Source organism: Hakea prostrata, chromosome 10, assembly GCF_041222555.1.
Source record: "Hakea prostrata isolate BN-2017 chromosome 10, UWA_Hpros_2, whole genome shotgun sequence".
Taxonomy (NCBI): Eukaryota; Viridiplantae; Streptophyta; class Magnoliopsida; order Proteales; family Proteaceae; genus Hakea; species Hakea prostrata.
Genome location: NC_142609.1, coordinates 3,484,700 through 3,507,490, shown reverse-complemented (window position 1 = coordinate 3,507,490; position 22,791 = coordinate 3,484,700). Strand labels below are relative to the sequence as shown.

The 22,791-nt window shown below is 39.4% G+C and overlaps 2 protein-coding genes and 4 non-coding genes across 6 annotated transcripts; 5 read left to right on the top strand and 1 right to left on the bottom strand.

The window, feature by feature from the left end:
- Positions 1 to 1,279: 1,279 nt before the first annotated feature.
- Positions 1,280 to 5,245, top strand: LOC149001533 (protein gamma response 1). Its single transcript, XM_089137070.1, is given in 4 exon segments — positions 1,280 to 3,292; positions 3,295 to 3,506; positions 3,556 to 3,566; positions 3,679 to 5,245. Coding segments are annotated over 4 exon segments (2,826 nt in total). The 5' UTR covers positions 1,280 to 1,366; the 3' UTR covers positions 4,356 to 5,245.
- A 79-nt stretch (positions 5,246 to 5,324) lies between these two features.
- Positions 5,325 to 9,013, bottom strand: LOC149001532 (Pectin lyase-like superfamily protein). The gene is made up of 3 exons (XM_089137800.1): positions 8,213 to 9,013; positions 7,393 to 7,724; positions 5,325 to 7,313 (listed from the first exon to the last, which is right to left on the bottom strand). Exons 1-3 carry the CDS (start codon positions 8,809 to 8,811, stop codon positions 6,826 to 6,828), a joined length of 1,419 nt encoding a protein of 472 aa, XP_088993926.1. The 5' UTR covers positions 8,812 to 9,013; the 3' UTR covers positions 5,325 to 6,825.
- Positions 9,014 to 10,348: 1,335 nt separating this feature from the next.
- Positions 10,349 to 10,420, top strand: TRNAH-GUG (transfer RNA histidin (anticodon GUG)). The gene has a single exon. It is a non-coding gene; the product is annotated as a tRNA-His (tRNA).
- An 8-nt stretch (positions 10,421 to 10,428) lies between these two features.
- On the top strand, positions 10,429 to 10,520 carry TRNAY-GUA (transfer RNA tyrosine (anticodon GUA)). The gene is given in 2 exon segments: positions 10,429 to 10,465; positions 10,485 to 10,520. It is a non-coding gene; the product is annotated as a tRNA-Tyr (tRNA).
- An 11,278-nt stretch (positions 10,521 to 21,798) lies between these two features.
- On the top strand, positions 21,799 to 21,870 carry TRNAH-GUG (transfer RNA histidin (anticodon GUG)). The gene has a single exon. It is a non-coding gene; the product is annotated as a tRNA-His (tRNA).
- An 8-nt stretch (positions 21,871 to 21,878) lies between these two features.
- On the top strand, positions 21,879 to 21,970 carry TRNAY-GUA (transfer RNA tyrosine (anticodon GUA)). Its single transcript is given in 2 exon segments — positions 21,879 to 21,915; positions 21,935 to 21,970. It is a non-coding gene; the product is annotated as a tRNA-Tyr (tRNA).
- The last annotated feature ends 821 nt before the right edge of the window (positions 21,971 to 22,791 follow it).

Genomic DNA, 22,791 nt, shown 5'->3' with positions numbered 1-22,791 from the left:
GGCCAAAATCAGAGATAAAATCAAGGCCAAAATTAGGGCTTGAGTCAGGGATAAAAAATATGGGACGGGTTGGGAAGAGCAAGGTGGGTCGACAGTGATCCTAGGTCTGCCCTGGCCTTAGTTCAGGGCCAGAATATTTTGACCCTAACCCTCCTTTAAGGCCAAAATCTTTAGTCCAAGCCTTATTCGGGCTCAGGGCAGGTCAAGGCCAAACTTGCACCCTTGGCATGGGTATCCACTCCAATTGGATTCGCCGAGCAGAGGTACATGGTGCAAAATATGCACAACACAAACTATTAACGAACCCAAGCAGAACCTAAACCGTTATTTTACAAACAGTTTGTGTTTGATTTGGTGTTTTTCAGCCTGTAACCGTTAAATCCAAACCAAAACCGCCCCAACCCGGCCCATTGACACCATTCTAACAGTCTAATCGGGAGTATGGTCAAGTGAACTAATGAATGGGAGGACGGAAGTTACATCCTCGAGGGTCACAGCATATTTTTGCGGAGCGGGTTAAGTCACGCGCCAACTCGAGCGGGAAAAAAACAAAATTTTGATATTTCGAAGTTTATAATTACGAGATCAGCGTAGCGTCTCAGACAAGCTTCTAGAGAGGAAAGGAGCAGCAGATTACGGCGGTCGAACTTCTCTTCTTGATAGGTAAAGTTTGATCTTTCAGAACTTAAATGTTTCGTTCGAATTTATCACATCTGATCTATTACTCAGTTCCTCTGGATTCTGAAACATTTTTCCTTTTTTGGGTTCGTGGTGTTTTAGCTTCGGCTGCAGAGATCTAGATTTATCTTTTTTCTCCCCTGCGGTTGCAACACTGTTAAAAGATTTTCAGGTGAGAGTTTCATAGATGGTAGTCATTTAAGCATTTTGGATGGATTTCGAGATGCTAAAAGAATAGGATCCATAAATTTTCCGTTCAATTTTATGTTTTTAACTCTCCATTAACGACTAATATCTAGTGCTCACTATGGAACTTATTCATACATCAATAATGCATAATTATCAGTTTATATTTCCTCTACTTGAGATATCAGTCCTTGGTTGGGGTCCCATGATTGTTTGTCCAACCACGGCTTGAAATGTGTAAGAAACAGAAACAATATGATGGGTGCATTGTATCTGTGACTGTAATGTGTTGGGCACACCAGTGGAGTTATCTCACAAGAAGCAAGGCTATTACATTTAAAAAAATTAACAACCCTAGTTTCAATAGCTGGAAAAAATAGATAGAAATCTTATTAATTTAGAGGATGGCTGTGATAATTGTAGGTTGTGAATCTCAGGAAGTTGCATAGTTTGGGTAATACTAGTTTTCTGTTTTTGACCCTTCGCAATTGCAGGACTCCAGATGTCTTCTAATCTTGCATTTTCTGCTAATAAAGATGATGGTGAGTACTTATCTGGTCTGAGTACTGTACTGGTTGCTGCAATTCAGGAAGCTAAAGACAGAATGTCTCAAATTGAACATATCTTCTGTGGTGAGCTTTTCCCAAAATTCCAATCAAAATCTAGAATCTTGGAGGAAAGTTTTGCAGAGGTCAATAAAAAAGAAGATGAATGGAGAAAAAAGGAAAAGTCTCTGTTGTTTATAATTGAAGAGCTTCAGTTTGAAAAAAAACACGTCATTGAACAAAACCAACAGTTGATTGCCTCTTTCAAATTGAAATTAATGAAAAATGATGACCTGGAAGAGGAAGGACCAACAAATGAAAAACAGGTTCTGGATGAACTACAAAGCTTAGGTAAGAGCAAAGAGGTTGATGAATTCCGAGAGAATATCAATCAGGGGATTGAGGAACTGGAACGGATAAAGAGATTTGGGGGCAAATCCCTTCAGATGGTAAATAGTGAGCCAATATTGAATGAACGTCAAATAAATGTGCTTCTTTCCACCATGAAGAGTGTAAAGGAGAAAGTTTTTGAGCTCCAACTCAAGCTTGGGAATAAGAACCGAGAAGCAGCTGAAGGAAAGGAAGCACAAGCAAATTTACTCAGGATGCTTGAATCAAGATACAATGTCGAGCTGGTGAAAGACCAGCTGTTGCGGGAGTTTTTGAGCAACAAGGAAATGCTATTGTTCAGAATAGAAAGCCTTGAGAAGGATATTTCTATGCTGCAATATGAGATCCGTCAGAAGACTAAGGAAGTGGCTGAAGGAGAATACTTGCAACAAAAACTACGCAGAAAGCTTGCATCAGAAGAGGCTGCGATACAGAAGACTAATCAGCAGTTGGAAGAGCATGAAGTAAATAAGATACGTCTCCTGTCTAGAATAAAATCTCTGGAGAAGGATGTGGATGACATCCAACATCAGCTTACACAGAAGAGTCTACTAGTAGCCCAGTTAACCCAATCAAGAGAGAAACCACTGAAGAATGCTCAGTCAGATGCTTTTCATCTGCAAGATGAGCTCATGCTTGGCACTGAAGAAATGTCTGAAGGAAAGAAATTGGAGAAGCTACTTGGAGTCATTGAATCAAAATCATCTCAGATAGTGGATCTTAAGTCCAAACTTGAAAGCATGAAGGAGAATGCCAATGACCTCAAGGATGAACTGCAAAGGAAGACTTCAGAAGTAGATGAGAGGACAAATGAGCTCGAGAAAGATAAGAAGGTTTTTCTGGAAAAAACAAAATGCCTAGAGGTGAATCTTGCATATCTCCAGAATGAACTCAAGCAGAAAACTGAAGATTTGACTGAGAGCAAGAAATTGAATGAAAAGTTGCAAGGAATTGTCAAGTCAAATACCTCTCAGATAGAGGATCTTCTGGCTAAACTGGACACTGCAAAGGAAAATGCCAATGAGCTCAAAGAGGAACTTAGGGAAAAGGCGAGGGAAGTAGATGAGAGAAGGAATGAGCACAAGAAGGACAGGGAAATGCTTCTGGAGAAAACAAAAAGTTTAGAGGAGATTGTTGCTCATCTCCAGTATATGCTCAAGTGCAAAACTGAAGAAATAGCCAAGGAAAAGAAAGAGCATGAAAAACTAATGGGGATGGTTGAGGCAAAAGCCTGTTGGGTAGTGGATCTTCTGGCCAAATTAGAGTGTGTAGAGAAGAATGCCAATGAGTGCCAAGAGCTTGGAGAAAATTTTGATGAAATGTCTGCAGGAAGGAAATTGCCGGAGAAAATTCTGCAGCAAAATGAATTTAAAACATCAGAAATTCTGCAGAATGAGCATCTATGGAGAAAGCATGAAAAAGAGAAGAGACTGCTTCAAGAAAGGGTTGAAAGTCTAGAGTCTACTGTTGATGAGCTCCAAAACGAGCTCAAGCAGAGAAGAAAGAAGAAGTGGCAGAGGGAAAGAAATTGCAAGAAGAATTACTCCAGAAGGTTGAATCAATTTCCCCTCAGATAAAGAAGGAGAAGTGTAAAAATAAAGAATTGGTTGCTTCCTACAAAAGTTTGAAATCACAATACAACTTCCTCTGCAGCAAGTTCGGCCTAACTGCAGAAAATACACTCCACAAGCAGGATGCAAGAGGAAAGTAATTCATCAAGGCTTCATCATACACATGGAGTCTCACAAGGCAAGAGTTCTATATTTAGTTTTCCTCTTCCATTGATCTGTGACTATGTTTGCTTGTAATCAATTTTAGCATCTCATAGTTGTTATAATGGACTGACATAATCATGGTTTTATGCTTCCCTATTTTGTAGAACACGAAGACAAAGATCCAGATACTCCTGGCTCAATTTCCAACATGAACAGAAAAATGGATCAGTTGAGTCCCCAGGAAAATTTGGAAAATGGAAGATCTGGGTCAAATTGCTGCTCAAGTTCACACTCACCTACGTTCACTACAAATGTGCAATCCAAACAACTTTCTGGTATAAAGCGAACATTCCCTGATTGGAGAGATACCAAGTCTGCAGGGGGGAGGGATGTGAATCATGATTTTCTTTGTACTCCCATGGAGAATATTAAAGCAAACTTAAACACAGCTACAAAGGGAGAGATCCCTGATTTTCCGCACCCAGCTTTGGAAGGCATTGATCCTGAGAGTTCAGATGATGAAACACAAGATATACATGTTGATCTTGCACCAAAAAGACAACAAATATCAATTAGAAAGCCTGAGGGAAGAAATTTCAAGTATGTGGAGCCAGTGAGGAAGAAAGCGGAAAGAGAGAAACTGAAAGGTATTGAATGCAAGCAGTGCAAGAAATTCTATGATGCTATTCTACCTGATGCTGAAGGTATGAGCAAAGACAATGTTAGTAATCGCAATTTTCGTTGTGAACATTATGAGGGTGTATCCAGGCATCGATATAAGTATGTTCCACCTATGACTCCTGAAGGGTTTTGGAATATTGGATTTGATTCTGACATCTGATTCTTTTTGGAGTGATGTTAATTGAATTGAAGTAGGTTTAGTTCTTGTGATCTTTTTCATTTCAGAGAATGATAACAAAATACTTGAAAGGTGATATTAATATAATATACATTTTCATAAGTTTGTCATTTTCCTGTGTAGGTAGACCATATTTTAGCAACCTGCTACAATATTGTTATCATATCCATTTTGATCTCTGTGGCTTGTTGCAATGACAGGAGTATTTTGGTAAATTTTCTAGGTCATAGGGACCTTAAGGTAATCTGATACCATTGCCAATAGCATAGAATCAGATATCTAGTTAGAAACATCTCCCAGCTAGTGGTTTTTTTTCTTGGGTGTAAATGAACTTCAACTGAAATGGTGGATACAACCACTGAAGCTTTGGAAGTCAAAGTTTGATGAATTTCCATGCATGTTTTTGAAGTTCAGGAAGACTGGGAAGTTTAGTATAGGTCATTCTGGTTGTAAGGTAACTTGAAATATTGATTTTTTATGAGCTTTCGTAACCATGGTCACAGGTGAGCTATTATGGGTTTGCATGGTTTGTCTCCAAACCCTGGTTATAAGTGGCAGGGCTCTTCAATCACCCAGTGTTTTTCAGAAAGCAAGAGAAGCCGTACATAAAAGGAGAAAACAATTTGAGCTCTGAAATGCTGCTAAACGTTGTGGGATGTATTTTCAAACTGCTATGTGATAAGAAACCAGTTGATGTTTCAGTTGACAGTATCAAAAATGTCCTGCAACAATGGAATTTTCAGTTGACAGTATCAAAAATGTCCTGCAACAATGGAACAGAGCATGCAAATGACAGTAAGAGAAAACCACATGAGCTAATACTAACATTAACCATCATCATAATTGTCACGGTGTCTAGGCAATTCAAGCAGTCCAGGGAGGGCCAACACCTACAAGGCGACGCATTGCCTAGGTGACCAAGGCACCAATGGGCACCTGAATGCTTTGGAGCCACCTTGACAACTCTGATTGATAATGCATCTATGTAATCCATTCGGTGTATGTGATGGAATCAATTTAGTAGGCTATACCTAATATGCTGTTGTTGTGATTATTTTCAGCTGTAAGAAAGTGTAAGGCGGGGGGGAAGGTGAGGGGATAAGGGCAACCATAACCTGGCATGGAATTGGATGGGTGTGCCATGGCAATTCAGTATAACTTGGTTGTATGGACTAGGAATTGCCTAAAGAGATGTCCACTGGCAAAGCTGGAGTCACTAGCTTTCTGGTTTTCTATTGATTGGGTGAGAAAGCCAACAACTGATAAGGTGGAAGATGAGCCAGAGTGAAGAGTAATTGATGAACCCCTTTCAAAATATGTGACCTGTAAATTGGGATGGGTTACTCTTAACTCGTAATTTTTTTTTTGGATACATAATATGGAAAATTGAAAGCTGCAATTTCTTTCTTTCTCTTAACACTGTTGTTATTATCACTTTGAAAGTTATTTATCACCCAAAGGGAGACCAGATTAGTCTTTCTTTCTTTCTTTCTTTTTATTAAAGCTTAGTCAATTGCAGAATGTTAGTCATATGTTGAATGGCTCATCTTTGCATAGTGATTTGAAAATAAGAATCCATGTTTAGGGTGTTACTAGCATACTTTCAAACTGGGAAGACACCCCTTCGTGTCTTTACATGTAAAGCTAAACCTGTATTAGTCAATCTCCACCAATAGTAACCATAACAATAATTGAAAATATTACATCTGCTATTTTTGAGCTCCTCAAAATTAGATGGAAATAAAAGCAGAGGCAGTTCATGATCTTAATCAGGTAAACAATAATTGAATGGGATGTCAACTGACTGAATTCCAATGGCAGTTTTGGACTATTATTATGTATGGAAGCTTAGAAAGACCCACACCACAAACTGGTTGGAGTGCTAATCTTCTGAGACCTAACTCATAATACATGACAGAAGCTATGGTTTGAGGATATGCAGGAACAACACCTGTAACAGTATTGCATGGGACCTTTGCAGGGAGCAAATTGGCTCTCTCCCAGGATGTAAAGGATAAAGAGTGGTTCAGATTACCCTATACTGTGCCACTATGAAACAATCTGATTTCTGCCTCTGGTCATGAATCTTATTTTCATTGCTTTTTGATACTTTTCACTTTTATTTACTCTTCTGGGCTGTAATAATATGCATATTACTAGAGAGGAAGCCAGTATAATTCATCACCTAGCTTGTGAGCCTGAGAGAGAACCTCTGGCATTATGTAGTTCAATGCTGTTAAGAAATTTGTCTCATTTGCAAATGGTTTGGGTCAATCTTGCTGATTCATATAATCAATGTACATACACAACACGGCCGTTGCCCTTTTTGATTTTTGAAGAATCTCCCCCAACCCCTTGTTCCCAGCTGCGCAAAACCATAACAATGTTGAATTGGTGCCCTGTTATCTTCATAAAAGAATAGCATTCACAAGGAGCAAGTGAAGAACATTCTCTATTGCTGGTAAAGATCAGAGTGGAAATTGAGCAAAGATATATCATTCACAGTTGAAGGTCTGAAGTCCAATGGCCTATTCCATCGCCTTGCATGATTTTCGGACCATCTCATGTTCATATTTTCCATCTCTAATCCTTTAATGTGCTCCATGATAATCCCAGCCATGCTATGATTTACAAGTCCTCGGCATCCTGGCCTGTAATCTATTAATCCATCTGCAAATGGAGTCCATCTTCTATAGGTAAGGTTCACATTAATGAATTTCAGGTTGCGGAGAAGCCCACCTTTGCAGCCAGACAAGAAGACCCCATTTTCTGAAACCGCTGAAATGTTAGTGAAAAGTATATCAGAGATGGAGCCAGCTCTGGAATTCAAGTCTCTTGGGCAGCTCGTCACATAGATTGGTTCTGCTCTCCCCCACCATGAGGGATCATAGTATCTTGTGCTGATATTAATGTTTGAAAAGGTAACACCACTTACATTTCCTGTGCACAAAAGGGAGCTTATCAATGATAGGGAAATGAACTTGTCAAGGGACTTGTGGACTAACAGAAAGTCTCTTACCTCCATCACGTATCTGGAATCCAAGACCCCTGTGAGAATCAGTAATAGTGATGTTATCAAACACCAGACCTTCAAAATTGAACCAACTTGCACTACCAAGCTTGATTGCACAAGATTTTGTTCTGATCCAACTGTTTGTAACAGTCAAGTTAAATAGGGGGCCTGTGTATGTCTTAGGGCATATTGCATCATCTCCTGTATTGATATTGCATCTTGTGATGAAAGTATTGTTTGAATCGTCAATATCAATTCCATCATTGTTTGGTGTATTGAAGTCCCCATAAATTGATATATCATGAACTGATGTGTTTTGGCACCTAACAATATGCAGACTGCAATAGCAGAAACACAATCCGTGTTGACCTTTTCAAACATTAGCATGCAAAGAGAATACTAAACATACCACCAAATGGTTTTAATGAGTAAGATTATTCAATTGGTTTGAAGCTGACCCAAGTGCCTTCAAACCAACAAGAGCAAAAGTTTAAAACAGATTCTTGGAACAACACCATCCAATGGGCGACACATGAATGGATAAAACGTCATCCATTGGATGGAAAGGCTAAAACAAACACTACAAACACTCCGTTTTAAAATGGTGTGATTTCTTTCCATCTAACGGTTATAATTTTACGAGTCCACAGCTCGCCTATCCAACGGTCAAAGGATGAAGGGCAACGTGGGACGAAGAGGATCCGGTTTTCAACCCCTTCCAGGAAGAGCCTTGCCCTAACGTCAATGATACCGATGCTAGCTATGGTTATCTGCCACGTGGCAAACCTTTACTGTACTGATATAAATAGAAAAAATTGGTACTTACCACCAATAAGCGGGATCCGTCAATCTGACGTCTGAAACCTCAACATTCCGGCAATCGATGAAACCGACGAGTCTCGGCCGGCACTCGTCGCCGTAACAATCACCCGTTCTGTTCCAGCTCACCATAACGTTCTTCCGAGGATCGAACCTCTCCACGAACTTCAATCCCTGACCGTCGATCACTCCTCCTCCAGTGATCCCAACGTCCGTCGCGTTCTCCGCCAGCAAAACGTACCATCTCTCCGCCTCTTTGGGGAAATCTTCCAGTCTCGTTCCTCCCAATATCCTCGCTCCCTTCTCGATCTCCAAAACAACTTTCGATCTGAGGTAAATCGTCGCCGTCAGGTAATCACCGGCGGGGAACCTCACACGTCCGCCGCCAGAGGCGGAGCAGTCATCGATCGCCGCTTGTATGTGCTGCGTGTCGTAGTTCTTGCCATCACCTAGGGCGCCGTAGTCGATTACAGAGAATGAAGTATTTGATCGAGGGAGCTGAATCGTCATTATAGCTGTTAATGTGGATGATTGGAACTGAATCGTCAAGAATACAATACCAGAGAAGAATAAAGTAGCTAACGGCGAGAGTGGAGGAGCCGCCATTCGTGTTTTCGTTTTCTCTGTGATGTTGTTGCTTTTGCTATGGATTAAAACCCCAACTGCCAAATTGGATTACACATGATATATCATGAAAAAGAGTTGCAGCAGAAGAAGCCTATTGAATTAAAGAAGTGGATTAGACGAAAAGAAAGAAATGGATTTTGTTGAATTGGCCACGGAGGATTTATGGTCCCCACTCTCCCCACACCCCAACACAAAAAAAAAAAATGATTAGGGTTAACTCCGAAGGGTGGCTCAGTTAGCAAAACACCAATGCTTCTACATAGGTACGAATCTCCTTAGGGCCAGGGGTCAGAGGCGAAGCCCTTTTATATTAATTATATAAGGGTCAGAGGCGAAGCCCCTTTCTATATTAATTATATAAAAACTCCCCTGAGAATGTAATCGTGGTGCGCACAAGGTGGCCCAAATGAATCCAAAAAAATATATGTTTATCTTTTTTTTTATTAAATAGAAAAAAAATATTAAGTTATGGTGTTAATATTGGCAAAATTGCTTGGGTCATTTACGTTAAATGCGCATGACCTTTTGGATCATCAGAACCAAAATCTTGGTCAAAATTGATTCTCGACCGTTGAATTTCAAGGGTTGAGATCGAGATCGAAATTTCGATCGATCAAAATTGCCTCAAAATTCCGATCTCATGGCTCATGAAGTTTGGCTTGATGGTAATGCACAGGACCCAAACAAAACCCCAATATTGGGTTGTCTCAGCAAGGTGAAGAAAAAAAGCAAGCTCAGGGTTGAATTTTTTGGCTAAGCAATATTGAGCTAAAATTGATAATTGATTTACAAAATTGGTTAGCTTTCACTTTCGAGCAGGTAAAATGGCTTTGCATGGTGGAGGAATCAGAATTTGAATCAGTATCGCGCAAGCATTGGTATTATGAGATAAAATTTTAAACTTTTTAGAAAAATGATTCTTTTGTATTTGACGTGTACGATGCTCTCTTCTAAAGGACTTTCCTATAAAATTATGGCCGATAATTGATTTTATCGGATTTTAAACTGATTAGGACCACTAAATCATTTTACTATTGAAATATGAAAGAATGTATTGTTCTTAATCATGAAGATAATTTAAGGGATAAACAATGCGTACAAGCCCCAACCTCTAATCCTCTAACAATGATGTATAAGTTAAGTTATTTAGACTTACCTTAATTATTTAGGCTTAGATGCCTAATTGTGTATTAAGCTTAATTAATGGTATCTTTTGTTGCTTCTATCTATTCTTTTATAATGTGTAAAGGGCTCATATATCTATTCAAATATGAGTTTCTAAATGGGTCTATAAATATGGATTACATTCATGTCTTGTTAGCTCCTTGACTTCGAATCATTTAGGAGTTTAATGGAACATGTCATTGATGGTTCTTAACTTATACTAAGTCATATGGATGTGCTTCTAAGACAACAGTGGCAAAAGGCAGTAAGTCTAAGGAAGTTTTGAATTATTTAGCACTTTGACACTCCAACTACGTACTAAACAAAAAAGAATGGCACTTAGTACCATCAAGTGGCTGTAGTTTAGTGGTGAGAATTCCACGTTGTGGCCGTGGAGACCTGGGCTCGAATCCCAGCAGCCACATTTAGTTTCCGACCTTAGCTCAGTTGGTAGAGCGGAGGACTGTAGTGGGAAAATCCTATCAGATATCCTTAGGTCGCTGGTTCGAATCCGGCAGGTCGGATTTTTTTTTCTATTTTAGTAATTGTTACTTTTGATCATCTTTGCCTTTTGTTTATGCTTGTAAGTAAGGTGCGAGATTTTGTCTTTTGTTGGTTGCTGAAACCAGCGAATCACCGATATTTCGCCGATTAATCTCCAATATTTCCAGGCTTTCACCGCAAATTGTCATTCATTATTTTGTGAAAGTACTTATGCGTGATGTGTCATGACCAGAGCCTTAAAAGTCAAAACAAAAGGGAAACAGCCGGTGTAACTTTAATTTATGTGACAGACCAAGCTTATCAAAGTGACCGAATTAGGTTCCAAATTTGTAATTTTCATTTGTTGTAAATCCACAAAACAAAGCTGCATTCTGGTATCAAACCTATGGCAAATGTGCTAAGGGTTTGTTTGGTTACATGAGTCTGGAGATTCCAAATATCTAGAAATTTCAAATTTATAGATTTCAAATCTATGGAGTCATAATTCACAAAATAAACTTTAATTTATGTGACAGACCAAGCTTATCAAAATGACCGAATTAGGTTCCAAATTTGTAATTTTCATTTGTTGTAAATCCACAAAACAAAGCTGCATCCTGGTATCAAACCTATGGCAAATGTGCTAAGGGTTTGTTTGGTTACATGAGTCTGGAGATTCCAAATATCTAGAAATTTCAAATTTATAGATTTCAAATCTATGGAGTCATAATTCACAAAATAATTGTTTGGTTGTGGAATAAAATTTTTGGATTCATCATAAAAAAATATTTGGTTGACGTGTTTTTTGTGAATGCACAAATGTGTAGTGTTTTTATAGTGGCAATGAAATCTCTGGATTTCACCCCATACCCATAAATCTACAGATTCACATTTTTAGTGTAAAAAGACAAATCTTTAAATTTCATAAATCTAGAGATTTTCATAACCAAATAGGTATAAATCTCAGATTCATGAATCCAGAGATTTGAAATCTCTGGATTCATGTAACCAAACAGGCCTTAAGGTTGATTTGGAAAAAATACAATGAGATATTTGTTAATAGCAATAAACATCTCACTTGTTTTCAAGTGATCTGATATGCAATAAGAAATAACATGGATTACTATAAATGAGATGAATTTCATCTAATTGTGGTGACGGTTCAACAAAAAAAATAGGGTAATTTTCATCTGGACCCCCTGAGGTTTGGTCCAGGTCACTTTTAGTCCAGTTTAAGTTTTCTTTTGCATTTGGATCCCCTGTGGTTTCAAGAAACGATTAAATAAGGACAAGCTTAAAATTTGTGACGGAAATATCCTTGTGTCTTTTGGATTTTTAGTATTATTTTAATCTATTAAAATAAATAAATAAATGAAAACCCCTAAAAACTCAAGATCTGCAACGCAAAATGCTGGGGCCTCTGTTGATTTGAGTTCTCCCCGCTGCTTTGCTTCTTCGGAGCCTCGGAGCCCCGGCCCAACATTATTGTTGCATTTTACTTAAAAGTGTTTAGGATTGAAGGTGGGTAAAAAGAGAGCAAAGGTTCGGAGCTTCAAGGTGAGAAGAGTTGAGAAATACAGGGGATGATCGAATAAGCAACTTTACTTAACAAGTGTTTAGGATTGAAGGTGGGTAAAAAGAGAGCAAAGGTTCGAGCTTCAAGGTGAGAAGAGTTGAGAAATAGAGGGCAATGATCAATAAGCACGGCGATGATTCGAGGGCTTCGAAGGAGGGATAGCCAAAGAAAGTAATATCCCGAAAGAAAAGGAGCGGGCTTAATTAAAACGTAGACTTGCAGATAAGAGAGAGTGAAGTAGAGGGAGGGAAAGATGAGATTGACATATGATAGCAGAAGGGGCAGAGAAGGAAAAAGACAAAGGAATCCACGCAGAAAGGATAAGGATTTGAGAGACAAGCCAAAGTGGATCATAGGCGGGGGTGGGGGGGCGTGTTTGTTAGATTTCTTTACTTTTGATGGTTTGCTAGAAGTCTTGATCTTCGCGAGTGGCTTTCTCACCTTTTCAGCCTGCAACTCCAACCCCTTTTCGAAAGTTTCCGCTTCCTTTTCATGTGTGCCGCACCTATATCCTCTCGCAACGAATTATCAATGGCTACAAATGCATAAAACGCTCCCATTAATGTACTTACAAATCGAGAATCTGAAATTAGAAGCCCTCTCTAGTCTTTGCCCTAAAACAACTATACCTAATAAAAGCGCAGAATTTGGAGAAAACAAAAAGTGGCACAATGCCCAGATCGAGTTATTCAAGAGTATATAAAAACTATAGATGCTGATCCGCAACAATTATCGGAAATCGGATGGGTAATAGTCAATATTTTGGACTTGGAAGATGAATGGAATGCGAAGCGTTCCCTTCCCTTTGCAAGCTCCAACCTTTCCTTCTAGCTTTCGCCGGTTTCACCACTGCTGTGCGTTGCAGATCTGAGTTTCTAAGGTTTTTCATTTATTTATTTATTTACTTTAGTAGATTAAAATTAAAATATAAAAAAATCCAAAAGATAGAAGGATATTTTCGTCACAAAATTTATTAAACTAACAGCTTTTTGTTAAGATTGTCCTTATTTAATCGTTTCTTGAAACCACAGGGGATCCATATGCAAAAGAAAACTTAAATTAGACTAAAAGTGACTTGGACCAAACCTCGGGGTCCAGATGAAAATTACCGCAAAGATTATAAATGCAAGAGAGATGTATCTTATTCAAACAAAATTTACATGAACAAGGTAAACCATCTTCCAAGCAAAAACTAAAAATGCAAACAAACTAAATTTACAGAACAGAAAAACCAAAAATGTGGATCTTTTGCAGGAACTTGGGATGGAGAAGTTTCTTGCCCATGAAGGCTCATTCTCAGATTATATGATGAATGGAGAAGGCATCAGATGCATCATCCGCTTGGAAAAGGTTTCATGAATAAAATTAATAGTAGTAGCAGCAATATATAAAATCCAATATCCCTCAAAGATCATCTCTAAACTCTGCCATTTCCTGTATTGCAAACAAACGTCTGAGAACAAAAGCAAAATCGACAAAGATCATCTCTAAATTCTCACAGACTATGTACATTGTCGGATCCTTCACAAGCGCATCAACTCCTAAAAGAGAAAAAAAACGAAAAAGAAGGGATTAGATCTAACGAAATGCAGCTAAGGTTCCCTTGCTGTAATTGACTCAACAGATGGGGTGATTCTGTGATTTGATCGAAGAAGAAAAGAACCTCAAGTTAGGTTGCTAAGCTTTAATGGATGAATGAAATCACGGTTACCTTGCACTGATATTCAAAGAAACAACTAGGGAGATCAGAGTAGATGAGAAATCAATCCATACCTTCTTCAGAGCTTCTTCTTCTGAAATCTGGGTAGGTTCTCCTTCGAGCGCGGTGTTTTCAAACGATTTTGAAAACGTAGAAGATTTTTCCGAATGAGGGTTCTTCCATTGAGCACCCTGTTTTCAAACGATTTGGATACTTGTGGTTGGTTCGTCTGGTCCGGTTGAGTTGAGTTCGTCCGATAGCAAAACCGCCCGGTTCCCTCACTTAACTCCCTCAAAATGCACATGGAAGCATCAACACTCAAGATTAAGCTTAGAGCATTGGACGGTGTTTCGCTAAACAGTCATGCGCAGGACTGAAGCAAAATCGCCAGATGAACCTCATATCCCAAAAAAAAAAATCGCGAGGTTTCGGATCTGATTTGATTCTTGACCGTTGAATTTCAATGGTCGAGATCAAAATTTCGATCTCATGGCCCATGATGTTTGGCTTGACCGTAATGCATAGGACTCAAACAAAACCCCAGTATTGGTTTGAAAAAAAATGTCAAAAAACAAATAACACAGGCTCAGGGTTGACTTTTTAGGCTAAGCAATGTTGAGCTGAAATTGATCATTGATTTAAGGCCTGTTTGGTTACATGAATCCAGAGATTTCAAGATTCACAAATGAGAGATCTATACTCGTTTGGTTGTGTGAATCTCTGGATTCATGAAATCTAGAGATTCATATTTTTACACTAAAAATGTGAATCTGTAAATTTATGAGTATAAAGTGAAATCTAGAAATTTCATCCAGAGATTTCATCTCTACTATAAAAATATTAAACATTTGAACCATGACTCCATAAATATTTTTTTATGATGAATCTACATATTTTATTCCAAAGATTCAAGCTAACCAAATCGTAAATTTATGAACCATGACCCCATAGATTTGAAATCTCTAGATTTTTAAAATCTTCAGACTCAAGTAATCAAACAGACCCTTACAAAATTGGTTAGCTTTCACTTTCGAGCAGGTAAAATGGCTTTGCACAAGAAGAGGAATCAGAATCAGTGTCGCACAGGCATTGGTACTATGGGATAAAATTTTAAACTTTTAAGAAAAATTATCCTTTTGTATTTGACTTGTAGGATACTCTCCTTTAGGACTTTCCCATAAAATTATAGCCAATAATTGATTTCATCGGATTTTTAACTGATTAGGGCCAAAAAATCATTTTACTATTGAAATATGAAGAATGTATTGTTTTTAATCATGAAGATAATTTATGGGATAAACAATGCTTACAAGCCCCAACCTCTAACCCTCTAACAATGATGTATAAGTTAAGTTATTTAGACTTATCCACTCAAAAAAATAAAGAAAGATTATGTAGGCTTTGATGCCTAAGTGTGTATTAAGCTTAATTAATGGTATCTTTTGTTGCTTCTATTTATTCTTTTAGAGTGTAAAGGGCTCATATCTATTCAAATATAAGTTTTTAAATGGGTCTATAAATATGGATTACACTTATGTCTTGTTAGCTCTTTGACTTCAAATCATTTAGGAGTTTAATGGAACGTGTTATTGATGGTTCTTAACTTATACTAAGTCATATGATGTGCTTCTAGGACAATGGTGGCAACCCTAATAGCTAAAAACAGTAAGTCTAAGCAAGTTTCGAACCTCCATCCCTCTGCACTTTTCCTTTCTCCTATTTTTTTCATCCCCTATGCTTACAGTAGGGGTGTCAATTTGTAGTCCGAACCGTTAAAACCAAACCGCACCGGTCCAAACCGAACCTTAATGGTCGTAATTAGGCTGAGGGTGGTGGAGCCCGTACCAACCCGAAACTGAACCACAACCCGTTATAACCCGTTTTATAATTTTACATTAAATAATATTTAAATTATTATATTACTATTAGGTAGTTGGTATAGGCAATAAAAAAATTAAGCATGAATTCAAAGATCAAATAGTCATTTTACTACTTAATATTTAGGTTCTTGATTTCTATAGAATGAGTGGGTTTTTTTTAATGGAAATTGACCAATACTAACTTTGTTTTTCATATAATTTTCACTTTTGTTGTAGATACTCAATTGTTTCTTCTTGTTCTTTTTCTTACACACTATAAACCGTTAGTCAACCCGAGTCTAAACCGTTAACCCAAACCGCACCAAACTGAAACCGTTATTTTGTTAATGTGCCATATTTGGACCAGGTATTTTTCAGCCCGAAACTGCTCCAAACTGCACCGTTGACCCCCCCCCTCCCTTCCCCCCCTTTTTGTTTTTTGATACGGAATCTCGCTCGTCCTTCCCTGTCACGAACCTGCAAGATACGAGCTCGACCTTGGGGGTCGAGGTACGTCTCCCGACGAACAAGTCAGTACCAATAATAAGATTTCAACTACTCAATGGAGAACTCAAGTAATTGATCACTCAAAATATGAATACCTGCCTCATAGTGTTTTACCTGAGGTGTTTATATAGAGTATAGTGATGGAGTTATATTTGGAATATGACTCTAATGAGAGTTGCCATAGGAGAGTAACTCTTTGGGAGAGTTCTTTAACCTAACTGGAACTCCTCTGTGGTTGTTGGTCGGTAGGACTCTACCCTTGTGAGGTTTCTTATCCTGTTAGGTTGATGTTGTTTATCACTCGGTCGGTCCTACCATGAACCGCCCGGTCGAACTCTACTAAGTATCGAACCCGGTCGGATCGTGCAACCGCTGGTTCAAACCGGGAGATATAGAATGACCATTTTAGTCATTAACATAAGCCCCCCCAGTCCCTTGTGGTCGAGAACTTTGTGCTCGGTTCAAGGGAGTATTTTTCAATTTAAAGGATGCATGGTCGAACCGATCAACACACTCTTTATCGAAATTTGTAACGTCCCACTCATGAGTAACCGTCATTTTTGCGCGAAAGCCGAAGCACGTTCTTCAAAAGTGTGCGTGTTTTGACACGTGTCATTGCTGTCGCGTCGTATTAAATGCTCGCAGGATGATGAAGAGACTGTTGATCTCCTACCGTCCACGTGATGCTCTTGTCACTCGTTGGATGGGGATATTTGGATGGTTTAATCCTCATTGTTCTTTTAAGGGATTCAGAAGGCCTTTGGATTGGAATCTTTTTCCAATATATAAAGGTGATTGTCATCTCCTTCCTCATTTCTTCCTCTGTGTTTTACAAATTTTCCCTCTTGCAAGTTTTTTGAAAAACGAAGTCTTCCTCTTGCGATTGTTTGAAAAACGAAGTCTGTTTGTCCCCCTATGGAAGAGTTTACAACTTTCGTTTCTTCTTCTTTTCTTCAGAAAGCTTCAAACGAGTAAGTCTTCGCATCTCTTTTTTCTTTTTCTTTTCTCGTTGATAGTAGTTGTAATGGATAATTTATCATAGGTTATTTTGCCTATGTAAATTGAACAATTGTCAATGGTATTTTCCTCTTTTTGTACCAAGTATACTTGTTCGGTATGATACCATTCTTGGCATATTTTCCTCCTTTATAAAGTTTACTTGGTCATGGGAATACCCTTGTTCGGTATATATGTGCTCGTTCTTGTCATGCACTTGTATCATTCCAAGCCATGCTGTTCGGTATAGTAAGGTTTGTTCGGTCATGGACTAAATAGGTGTTCGTCAACAACTGTTCGTCCATAACCCCTACCTCCCAGGCATGATAACTTGGTATGTCTTTTGAAGTATTCGTGCCTAAGGAATGTTAGGTCTTTATTGCCTATTGAGTGTAGGTCTTTTTCTGCCTAAGTAATATCTTAGGTCTTTTGTGCCTTAAGATTCGTAGGGCCTTCCTAGGAATCTTAGGTCTTTTTTGCCTAGGTTTTTTTTCTTCTGCCTGAGATTTTCAGGTCTTTTCTCTGCCTGAGATTTTCAGGTCTTTTTCCTGCCTGAGATTTTCAGGTCTTTTTCCTGCCTGAGATTTTCAGATCTTTTTTCTTCCTGAGATTTTCAAGTCTTTTTTTGCCTGAGATTTTCAGGTCTTTTTCTCCCTGAGAATTTCAGGTCTTTTTCCGGCCTGAGATTTTCAGGTCTTTTTCCTGCCTGAGATTTTCAGGTCTTTTTTTTGAGATTTTCAAGTCTTTTCTCTTTCGAGATTTTCGGGTTTGTCATGTTCACAACTTTCTCAGATGCTATTCTTATTGATAGTATTTCCTGAGATTGTTTGAATTCCATGATCGGGGGATTCTGTTGTTTGTTTCTGGATCTTGTAAATGATATGCTCCGGGGGCGACTTGTCATATAACTATGTATGGTCCTTCCCAATTTGGGGATAACTTCCCTTGATTGGTTGGATCTGAAGCAGCTGTTCGGCGAAGCACCAGTTCGCCGGGCAAGTATTGTTCATTTCGAACCTTGGCATTATAATATGTCGCTATCCTTCATTGATATTCTTCAAGTCGGAATTGGGCTTTGTCCCTTACTTCGTCAATCAGATCCAGATTGGTTTGCATTCCTTCGATGTTTGCCTCTTCTTCAAATTCTATTTCTCGAAGTGATCCAATTTGGATTTCTACTGGGACTCTAGCCTCTGCTCCATATGCTAGTCGGAATGGGGATTCTCCGGTGGCTGTTCTGGGAGTTGTTCGGTATGACCACAGTACACTAGGTAGTTCATCTACCTATCTCCCTTTGAGCTGGTCGAGCCTCTTCTTGAGCCCGTCGAGCATGGTTCTATTAGTAACCTCGACCGGCCGTTACTTTGGGGGTAAGCTACCGAAGAAAATCTATGATCGATCCCTTGTTCTTTGCAATGTTGAGAATGCCGCATTCTCAATTGCTTTCCATGGTTAGTTACTAATATTTTTGGAACTCCATATCCGTACGATACGTTATGTTTGACAAAAACGCTTCATCCGCTCGGTACGATAGTTGCAAGGGGTTTAGCTTCTACCCACTTTGTAAAGCGATCATGCCACTACTAAGTATTCTCTTCCTCCCGATGCTTTAGATAACTTCCCTACCGGTCTACTCCCCACCTTGCAAAAGGTATTGGGGATAGAGTTGATGTTAAAGGAACTGAGGGGGTATGGGAAATCTTTGCGTGTGCCGCACTTGTCACACTTCTTAACGAAGTCTTTGGCATCTTCTTCTAAGGTCGGCCAATAGAATCCTTGGCGTATAATTGTATTAGAGAGTGTTCGGGATCCTACATGAGATCCCAGGTCCCTTCGTGAACTTCTCTTAAAACATTTGTTGCTTCTAATGGTCCCAAGCATCTTAGAAGTGGTCGGTGAAGGATCTTTTGTATACTAGTCCGTCCCCGATCGTGAACTGGTGCTCTTTGCCTTATTGCCCGAGCAATTTTTTGGTCTTCCGGGAGTTGATCGTTGTCAAGATAATGTATGATCGGCTCCATCCACCCCACTCGGTTGAAATTTGCATGTGGTCGACCTTGTTTATGCTAGGGCTATCAAGCTCTTCAAGGTTGATCACCGGTGCTTGGACATCCATTCCTTCCGTAGCCAAGCGTGATAATGAATCAGCCCGGTCGTTTTCAACCCTTGGTACTTGAGTCATTTCTAGCTCTTTAAAGTACTATTTGTAATTGTTGACTAGGTTCGGTATTTCTCCATCGTTCTTTCTTTGGCTCCATAAACTCCCTTCACCCGATTTACAATCACCGTGAATCACTTTTGATTTATAGATGTTGAATGCTTAGAGCTTTGGCCATCCCGAGTCCCGCTAACATGGCTTCATATTATGCCTCATTGTTGGATGCTTTAAACTTGAAGCGAAGGGCATATTTTATTTCAAATCCCCAGGACTTTTCATTAATAGGCCCGCTCCACTTCCTTGCAAGTTGCTCGATCCGTCCACGAACGAGTCCATCTTTTGATCGATTCTACCCTTGCTCGTCCTCCTCTTGACTTGTTTCTTGTTTTTCAACAATGAAGTCTGCCAGGATTGAGCTTTGATGCTTGGTCGGGGTTTGAATTCTATTTGATGTTCGCTCAATTCCATTGCCCATGTCACCATCCTTCCGGCCGGGTCCGGTCGGTGAAGGATCTTTTGAGTGGTAAATTCGCCATCACCGTAATGGGATGAGATTGGAAATATAGACGGAGTTTTCTCGCCGTTATAACCAGTGCCGGGGCTTGTTTGTCCATTTCTCGGGTAGCGAGTCTCGGCATCATTCGGACATGACCGACATAGTAGACAAGGTTGTTGTATGTTACCCTCTTCTTGCACGAGAATTGCACTAACAGCCACCGACGAAGTGGCTAAATATAGTTGTAGCTCCTTCTTCTGGTCGGCATAACGAGCGGGGGTGGTCGGGATAATTTGTCTTTTAGATCTTCAAATGCTCCCGGCATTCATCATTCTAGATTTTTCCTTTCGACACCTGCTACCCGCTTTAAAATTTTGAAGAATGGCGGGCTTTTCTCCCCGATCTAGAAATAAATCTATTCAAGTGCTGCCACCCGACCGATTAGGCATTGGACTTCTCCGATGGTTTTGGGTGCTTTCATATCCAAAATTGCCCTGATTTTCTCAGGATTGGCTTCGATTCCTCTTTGGGATACCATGAACTCGAGGAATTTACCCGAAGATACCCCGAAAGCACACTTTTCAGATTGAGCTTCATCTTGTATTTTCGGAGTACTTTGAATACTTCGCAAGGTCGGTTAGATGATTTTCTTTTGAAATGCTTTTCGCAAAGATGTCGTCCACATATACTTCCATATTTCGACCAATTTGATGTTTGAAGATTTTATTTACCGCTCTTTGGTATGTTGCTCCCGCATTTTTTAGACCGAAAGGCATTACTTTATAGTAATAGCTGTCCCTATCACATGAATGCCGTATGCTTTTCGTCCTTAGGATGCATAAGGATCTGATTGTATCCTGAATATGCATCCATGAAACTGAGCATTTCGTGTCCTGCTGTTGCATCTATAAGAAGATCGATTCTTGGTAGTGGATAGTGATCCTTTGGGCAGGCTTTGTTGAGATCTGTGTAATCAATACACATCCGCCATTTCCCGTTTGCTTTTTTGACCATTACCACATTGGCTAGCCATTGCGGGTGGTTTGTGCGTTTTATAAAGCTAGATTGTTTTAGCTTTTGCACTTCAGTTCGAATGGCTTCATGTTTTTCAATGGCGAAGTTTCTTCTTTTCTGAACAACCGAAATTGCCTGTGGATCAATACGAGTTTATGCTCAGCCACCTCCCGTCGATCCCTGGCATTTCTTCAGCTGACCAAGCGAAAACATCAGAATTCTTTTTTAGAAACTCAGTGAGCTCTGATTTGAAATCTGCTTCTTGTTCGGAACCGATTATGGTACCTTACTCCTTCTGGTCGGGATTGAAGTGGACTCTTTCTAGCTTTTCCACTGGTTCAGCTCTTTGCAAGGTTTCTTCATCACGGTCGTCCCTGACTTCAATGGTCATGGTCGAGTTCGTCCTTCCCTGTCACGAACCTGCAAGATACGAGCTCGACCTTGGGGGGTCGAGGTACGTCTCCGACGAACAAGTCAGTACCAATAATAAGATTTCAACTACTCAATGGAGAACTCAAGTAATTGATCACTCAAAATATGAATACCTGCCTCATAGTGTTTTACCTGAGGTGTTTATATAGAGTATAGTGATGGAGTTATATTTGGAATATGACTCTAATGAGAGTTGCCATAGGAGAGTAACTCTTTGGGAGAGTTCTTTAACCTAACTGGAACTCCACTGTGGTTGTTGGTCGGTAGGACTCTACCCTTGTGAGGTTTCTTATCCTGTTAGGTTGATGCTGTTTATCACTCTGGTCGGTCCTACCATGAACCGCCTGGTCGAACTCTACTAAGTATCGAACCTGGTCGGATCGTGCAACTGCTGGTTCAAACCGGGAGATATAGAATGACCATTTTAGTCATTAACAATGACTAATATGAAAATAACAAGAAAAGAAGAAAAAAGATGTCATTAGTTATGTAATAATAGCATCCTTTGCCAAGCAGATTGTTAAGCACTTCGACACACCAACTCTTTGTTAAGTAAAAAAGAATAGCAATTATTACCATCAAGTGGCTGTAGTTTAGTGGTGAGAATTCCACGTTGTGGCCGTGGAGACCTGGGCTCGAATCCCAGCAGCCACATTCAGTTTCCGACCTTAGCTCAGTTGGTAGAGCGGAGGACTGTAGTGGGAAAATCCTATCAGATATCCTTAGGTCGCTGGTTCGAATCCGGCAGGTCGGATAATTTTTTCTATTTTTTTTTCCCTTTTTAGTCTTCAACCTTATTGTTATTTTCATTGAAAAATTATTACTTTGATCATCTTTGCCCTTTGTTTATGCTTGTAAGTAAGGTGCCAGATTTTGCCTTTCACTAGTTGTGGAAAGCAGCCAATCATCGAGATTTTGCCGATTTTGTGAAAGCACTTATGCATGATTTGTCATGACCAGAGCCTTAAAAGTTATAACAAAGGGAGATATAGCTGGTTTAACTTTAATTGATGTGTGATGTAAAGACAAGAAAGGTGAGAGAGTTTCAACTTTCACAGGTTTCCATAAAACCCACGCCCATGCCCTATTTGGTATTCTAGAAAGGTGCTTCTGCAGCTTCATCTTCTCTTGAAGATGAAATCATGGAAGTCGTTGGAGTTCTAACCCCTATGATCGTAGCTCACATTAAAAGGTTTGAAGAACTCCAATGAGCAAGCGAGGTGAAGATGGAATCAGACATTGAAGTACTGTGAGAACTCAACATACACGCATGAAAATGAATTGAGAGGGAGAAATAGAATCTGCTTATTCTGATGATCAAACAATTCATTCAGTTCAGAGCTTCTACTCTACATTCCCTTTCAATAATCGATTTTTACCTCCACCAATTTGTTTTCGAACGAAAGAAATATATATCAAGTGAGGTTTCGGGAAATTTTCGCTGGTATACCGGAGAATCAACGATTTTTCGACGATTTTCAGCCAATATTAGTTTTGCCCCGTTTTTTATTTCGGTCCTTGGTGAACTCGATGAAATTTGCCGAAACTTCCTACCGTACTTGTAAGTGGGTGAAG

Coding starts and splice junctions, on each gene's coding strand:
- LOC149001532 (XM_089137800.1), bottom strand. CDS start 8,811: ATGGCGGCTCCTCCACTCTCGCCGTTAGCTACTTTATTCTTCTCTGGT. Junction 7,725..8,212: donor ACGGATCCCGCTTATTGGTG/GTAAGTACCAAT, acceptor CTGCTATTGCAG/TCTGCATATTGTTAGGTGCC. Junction 7,314..7,392: donor ATTCCAGATACGTGATGGAG/GTAAGAGACTTT, acceptor TTTTGTGCACAG/GAAATGTAAGTGGTGTTACC.